This window comes from Tamandua tetradactyla, chromosome 4 (genome assembly GCF_023851605.1).
Source record: "Tamandua tetradactyla isolate mTamTet1 chromosome 4, mTamTet1.pri, whole genome shotgun sequence".
In the NCBI taxonomy this organism is placed as follows: Eukaryota; Metazoa; Chordata; class Mammalia; order Pilosa; family Myrmecophagidae; genus Tamandua; species Tamandua tetradactyla.
In genome coordinates, this window is record NC_135330.1 from 11,305,006 (window position 1) to 11,312,374 (window position 7,369).

Genomic DNA, 7,369 nt, shown 5'->3' on the forward strand with positions numbered 1-7,369 from the left:
AGGTCCAACACCCCTGTCCAATCACTCCAGGCCCATACAATGTGGATGAGCCACCTCACTGCCTCCAGGTCAAGCCAGCTCAATACAGGCAATTGGTCTGACTGGAGGAGACAGAACAAAAGGGCATCGTCTTTAGATGATCTGATAATCTTCATTGCCACTGCTGCTTCTTTTTCACTATGGATACTAGAGATTTGCTTGTGGAGAACACAGGACTCCTAGTGTCTTCTGATTTTGAGAAGAGCAAGATGAAGAGATGGAGGGGAGCACGGGAGGGAGCGCAGGATGTGTGAAGTGCGAGAGTAGATTATGGGGCAGAGGTAATGAATAATAAGAGAAAGACAGGGAAGATGAAGAAGAGAGAGAAAGGGAGGCTGGGTAGCAGACAGGAGGAAAGGAGATAAAGCAGTGGGGAGACTGCTGGGAGGGACACAGGGCAGCATCAAGCACCTTCCATCACAGGAAGCCATTGGGAACCAAAGTGTGGATGTGATTTCTCCAAGGCCAGACCACAGACTCCTGGCTTAGTCCTAAGCCTGCTTCCATGCCAGCAAGTGCCCCAGGGGAGGTCTGGAGGATGCAGACAAGAGCAAAGAGAAAATGGGGGCGCCCATCATGTGGGGTGACTGTGGGGGAACGAGGTATAACATAAAGGAGAACTGGAGGGGAAACAGAGACCCTGTGAGAGGCCCGTGGCTGAGGGAGGCAGTGGAGTTCTCTGACAGGGAAGTACACAGAGGGGAAGGCCTGTCAGTGCAGCAAGGGAAGTGGGAGGAGAGTGCGAGGGAGTGTGGGGAGGGAAGCTGATATCTGCGCTCTGGGGGCAGTTTGTCCTTCTGGGGCAACGTTCACTTGGTAGAGCTTCAGTGATGCTCCTGCTGCTTCTGCTCTTTGAGGGACTGCTTTGCTGTGGGGAAAGCACAGAGGGTAAGGAGAGCTCAGGTGCAAAGATACTTGTGAGTGGGGTACAGGAGGGCACAGAGGAAATTGGGGGGGGACCTGGGGGAAGGGAGCAGTGTCTCTTTGGAATGTCATTGACATCTGCATTCCAGGCTAGTTCCTGAAAGAGAATGCTTGCCTTCTGTCTCAGTTTCTCTCTCAAATTTTGGGGAGAAGAAGCTGGTCTTTGGAGGAGGGGCTATTAGAGTATCTGCATCCTGTATAACTATCTCCATCCTTCCTCTCCTCTTTTGGACCCCTCTTCTCCCATTCTTTCATACTTTCTCCACTTCCCAGTCCTGTCACTCTCAGCTCCCCAGGTTGCAGTACACCACCATGCAGCCGTGGAAGAACTTCCCTCCTTCCGCATCATCCAGATCTCCTCTTTTGCAAACCACAGCTGGGCCCACACACAGAGCTCAGGCTGGCTGGGCGAGCTGCAGACTCATGGCTGGGACAGTGCCTTGGGCACCTTCCGTTTTCTATGGCCCTGGTCCCAGGGGAACTTCAGCAAGGAAGAGTTGAAGGACCTCCAGGTGTTATTCCAGTTGTATTTCAATGGTTTCATCCAGGAAGTGCAGGCCTTTGCCAGCCAGTTCCAGTTTGAATGTGAGTTCATGGTTCCCAGCTGATGCTCCACCTGAGATCGCAGACCCTCTTCCAGAGAAGATTAGGTGGCGATAGGGGGCTCTGACCATCATCTAACCTTACTGACCTTATGCGTTGTTTCCCTTTGGCTCACCCTCCTTCCTCTGTTACTCCCTTCAATGCTTCTCCTCAAACACAGAAGGGCCAGCAAGCATCTATCTCTTTACATCCCTGACTTGCCCTCGAGTTGTGGTTCCTCAGGATGGTTGCTCCCTCTTGATCCTCTGTCCTCACCCCTGACCTCAGACCCAGCTCACCCCAACCAGGCTTCTGCTTTCCTTTGCTCTTGGCTGAGGCTCACGGGGCATGCCTGTGCTTAACAAGTCAGCTCTCTTCCAGACCAGTCTCCTATCTTCCTAACAACCTCCGCACCTGCCTCTTCCACAGAAATTATTCCAATTATCTTCAAATGGTCTTCCCCCCAATTTCCTCCCCCTTTCTCACCCCAACCGTAGTCTCCCATCATGGTTCCCCAGCAAATTTTCCTTCCCTTGAATCACTTTACTCTCAAAGTGCTTTACCTTCCTTCCCTGTAATTCTTTCCATACTGATTCTCTCTTCCCTCTCCACTCCCCAGACCCCTTTGAACTCCAGATGTCATCCGGCTGTAGAATGCGTGCTGGGGATGCCTCAGAGGGCTTCTTAAAAGGGGCATATCAAGGAACAGACTTCCTGAGTTTCCAAGGAAACTCTTGGCAGCCATCTCCAGGCGCAGGAAGCCGGGCCCAGACTGTCTGCAAGGTGCTCAGTCGCTACAGAGACATTAAAGAGATAGTGCAGGGCCTGCTCAGTAACACCTGCCCTCGACGGCTGGCAGGCCTCCTTGAGGCAGGAAAGTCAGAATTGCAACGGCAAGGTGAGCCCAACTCTCTTTTCCTCATATTCTTAATGCTTTAACTCTTGCATTTGAGCTTGCCACTCTCAATTATCCTTTTTGAAACACACTGTAAGAGGCTAGAGAATGAGATGTGTGGATTTAAGATTGTTTACTAAGCCAAGGGAAAGACGTGATCACCAAACTGAATTCCTGAGTTCTGGCCTGGGATGCCTCGTGAGTTCAATTTCTTCCCATCTTCTTTCCAGTGAAGCCCGAGGCCTGGCTGTCCAGCGGCCCCTCTCCTGCTCCTGGCCGGCTGCTGCTGGTGTGCCACGTCTCGGGATTCCACCCTAAGCCCGTGTGGGTGATGTGGATGCGGGGTGAGCAGGAGCAGCCGGGCACTCAGCGAGGAGACATCCTGCCCAACACTGATGAGACATGGTGGGTCCGGGTGACCCTGGATGTGGCAGCTGGGGAGGCGGCTGGCCTGGCCTGCCGCGTGAGACACAGCAGTCTGGGCGGCCAGGATATCGTCATCCACTGGGGTGAGAAAGAACTGGGCCCCAGCTGGCAAAGTCCAAGGGCTTTTGAGTGAGGAGCGGGGAAATGCACTGCAATGCTAGGCACAAGAAGGATAAAAGTGAGAGAAACCAAATAAAGAAGGGTGGGGACTGACAGCAGTTAAATTTCAAGAAAATGGAAGTCGGGATACTTCAGACAGAAGAAAGAGAAGTCTAGTGATTTGGTTGAGGAGGGGGGAGAGGGGAAGGAGAGAGAGAAAGGGAAAGAGAGGGAGAGAGCAGCAGGAACACAGACTCAGGGGGAACTGAAAGGAGGGTTCCAGAAATTACAGATGGAAACTCTGGGAAGATTCCACTCTTGTGGTCTCAGACACAATGACTGCAGTGGAATAAAGAGGAGCCTGTGGACTGACATCCTTATCTCTCTTCCCTGCCCCCCGCCCACCAGATGGCTGTTCTATCCTGATGCTGGTTTGGGTGGCTGTAACCGTTACCCTGTTCCTGTTGGTTGTCCTTGGCTCATGGTTTAAAAAGCAGAGGTGAACCATTTTTTGTTTTTCGTTTCTTCAACCTCTTCTAAACGCTTTCTTCATTCCTCTATCTTCTTTTTGTTTCTTTCCCTTCTCTTTCTGATAGCCCTTCTTTTAAGTTAAGGCTCTCTTGTCTCCCATTCTCCCACAGCTCAATCAGAAACCATCTCTCTCTCCTTAAACACTACCTTAACCTTTTCTGTGGGAGCCAAAACCCAGGACCCCAGAATCTCAGGACCCCAGCTTTGCCTGGCGCATGACTCATCGGCCCAAAACAGATTCTTGAAGAAGTGGAAAACAAGCCTAAATCAACTCTGGAGACACTAGTTTTACCTTGTGTACAAAATCCTTATCTGGTTCTGCTTACATATAATTGATGCTTATAAACAGAGCACCATTCCGTTGCAACAGCTTGTTTGGCTATTAAATAAATCTGCTTTATTTAAGTATTTCAGCAATACTTTTATTCCTTTGGTCACATGCTTATATCTATGAATTCTTCAAATTCTGATTCAGATGGCTTTTTCTTCTGAAAGCCTCCCTGGATTGTTAAATTGAAAACTTTTCAGTAATACCGAAATTGAACCAATGTTGTGAAAGCTACTCATTTCTTCCTACTCTGTGCAGTACTTACTTAGGCTTCTGTTGTCTTCTTGTCTCAGTGTTTTTTTTTTTATAAGAACTGTGTTTAGGTAATTGTATGTTTCCATGATCAGAAGCTTTACTTGAATGCAAGGCCAGCTTCATAGGTAAATGACCTGTGCAGTGTGGTACAGGGCCCCAGGCTCCAAAGGAAGCCATGCTCGGTTTAATGCTCCGCCGTTGCCACCATGAAATTCTTAATCATTTTTAAACAAGAGATACTCTATTTTCATTTTGCACTAGCCCCACAAATTATGTAGTTGGCTCTTTTGCCTGAATATAATATTTCTCAATAAATGCTGACTGAAATACATTTGTCTGATCAAGTGATGTTATCTCTATCCATTCCTTCTTTGACCTCTCTGCGGCATTTGATTGTGTTCTTACTAAACTTTTCCTCTCTCCCTTTGCCCCTCAGTAGAGGTGAGGGAGGTAGGTGGGTATCTCAGACTCCACAGTGATTGGGATGTTTGTACATTATCAGAGATATCCAGAGAAAATAATAACGTAAGAGATGTCTCCTGTCAAAGTGAGGACTGGTGTCCTACTTCCACGAGACTGTGCGTCTCCAGGTGCGTCTTGGTGGATGTGGGTACACCAGGGAGGGGTTCATTTTGGATTAGTTAGAAAGAGAACATGGGGATCAAAGTTATGCTTTAATGGGCAGAGCCAAGGTGTATTAGTTTCCTAGGCTGTTTAAGCAAATACCATGAAATGGGTCAGCTCAGATAAGGGGAATTTATTTGCTTACAGATTTGAGGCTAAAAAGAAAAATCAAATCATTATCAAGGCAATGCTTTCTCCTGGAAGATTGTGGCATTCTGGGGCTGGCTGCTGGAGATTCCTGGTCCTTAGCTTATCACATGGTGGCCTCTTCTGGCCTCTTGTTTTATTCCAGGTTTCACTGATTTCAGCTTCTTACTTCCTGTGACTTTGTCTCTCTATCTAAATTTCACTCCACTTTTTCCAGTAATAGGATTAAGACCCATCCTGATTCAGGTGGAGCGTACCTTGTCAACTGAATTAACCTCATCACAAGATCCTATTTACAATGGATTCACACCTACAGAAATGGATTAAATTTTAGAACATGTTTTTCTGGGATACATACAGCTTCAAATCACCATAAATGAAAGAAAAGAGTGATCCAGGGGCGGCTGATCTATGTCTTTACGTTTTTTGTCATTTGTTGGATGATGATGATTGTTTTTAGTTTGTTTTTTCCTTAGTTTTTCAAATATGGATTCTCAAATTATCTAATTTCTTTACTTTAGGTATGTTTTACTGAGCCTGTTGAAATGCAGAAAGATGTTAGGGTGCAGAGTTCATACTGATGCTTTGTTAACACTTTGTCTGGATGGGATGATTGAGCAGGTTTTGTAGATTAAGAAATATATACAAGTTTATAGCTCTGTCTGGACCATTTTCAAGGCACTAGATGAGATCCCATAATCCTTTATTCAGGCTTCAACTTTTCCCATGAACAAAGTACTGGGTCAACCTCTTCACTGTTGAGAGCTGATCTCCTTCTCTATGACATGTTCAGAGAGCACATCTAGAGGCAGGACATCTCTAGAGTCCAGAGAAGAAGGCAGAATTTTTATTGTTTTGAGCAACACATGAAAGCTAAGTTTCTATCACATGGTAGGAGATCACAGGGGGTGACCTTTATTGCACTGAAGAGGTTCAAGTAAGAATCTTTCCATTTCTGACTCAGCTGAACAGAAGCAAATAGATTTCCAATGATTCCTATTTGAATGGAATTTTCACCTGGCTGTATTTTTCTGTCTACATTTTTTTAAAAAAATATTTTTATTGAAAGAGCTTCACATACACACAGTCCAAACTATACAAACTATACAATTAATGGCTCACAATATCATCATGTAGTTGTGTATTCATCACCATGATCATTTTTAGAACATTTGCATCACTCAAGGAAGAGAAATAAAAGAAAAAAATCTTACATCACATACCCCTTACCCCTCCCTCTCATTGACAACTAGTATTTAAATTTACTCATTTTTTAACCCTTTATCTCCCCTATTATTTATTTATTTTGTCTCTCTCTCTTTTTTTTTCTTTTTTTTTTTACTCATCTGTCATTATCTTGGATAAAAGGAGCATCAGACGCAAGGTTTTCACAATCACATGGTCACACTGTAAAAGCTATATAGCTATACAATCATCCTCAAGAATCAGGGTTACTGGAATACAGTTCAACAGCTTCAGGTCCTTCCCTCCAGCCACTTTAATACACCATAAACTCAAAAAAGATATCTATATAATGCATAAGAACAACCTCCAGGATAACCTCTTGACTCTGTTTGAAATCTTTAAGCCACTGGAATTTTCTCATTTATCTCTTCTGCCTTTTGGTCAAGAAGGTTTGCTCAACCCCATGATGTCAGATCCTGGCTCATCCCAGGAGTCCTGTTCCATGTTGCCAGGGAGATTTACACCCCTGGGAATCATGTCCCAGTTTACTTAATAAACTGGACTAAGTAACAAGGGGGAGGGCAGTGAGTTCACCTGCCATGTTGGCTTAGAGAGGGAGGCCACATCTGAGCAACAAAAGAGGTTCTTTGGGGGTGACTTTTAGGCATAATTATAAGTAGGATTAGCTTCTTTTTTGCAGGAATAAGTTTCATAGGGGCAAACCCCAAGATCGAGGGCTCAGCCTATTGGGTTGGTTGTCCCCATTGCTTGTGAGAATATCAAGAATTCCCCAGATGGGGAAGTTTAATATTTCCTCCTTTCTCTTCAGTCCCCCAAGGGGACTTTGCACATACTTTTTTTATTCTCTGCCCAAATTACTTGGGATGTATTTGAGGCATCACATTAACCTGAACAAACTAACAAGAAATCATGCCTTATTCAGGAGTCCATGTAATTATGGTGTTCAAATAAATTGATCATATAAGTTAAATTAGATAATTCACTAACCAAAATATAAATTTTGCAACAAATAAATAGCTCTCCCTTTGGTCCCACACAGAAGTTGAAGTTTTAAAATATGGACCATATCATCCTTTACCCTGTATTCTGATTTACCTTAGTTCTATCCAAATCAGCTTCATTCATATCTCCAATCAAAGCCTGATCATTTTTTCAACATTTTAGACAGTTGCTGTATGGGGTAATGCTGACTTTCATAGCATCAGTGCTCTAACTCAGAGTCTTGGGTGTCACAGACTTATCTGAAGCTTCAGGGAATGATCAGGTTATAATCAAATAGCTCAGTATCTCAGAATTTAGAAATAAAAGTTACA

The 7,369-nt window shown here is 45.0% G+C and overlaps 1 protein-coding gene across 1 annotated transcript; it reads left to right on the forward strand.

Moving 5' to 3' along the window:
• The first annotated feature begins 832 nt into the window (after positions 1 to 832).
• CD1E (CD1e molecule) lies at positions 833 to 4,410 on the forward strand. Its single transcript, XM_077155702.1, is given in 7 exon segments — positions 833 to 927; positions 1,237 to 1,548; positions 2,165 to 2,443; positions 2,671 to 2,949; positions 3,374 to 3,464; positions 3,607 to 3,646; positions 3,649 to 4,410. Coding segments are annotated over 7 exon segments (1,152 nt in total). The 5' UTR covers positions 833 to 869; the 3' UTR covers positions 3,742 to 4,410.
• Positions 4,411 to 7,369: the final 2,959 nt, after the last annotated feature.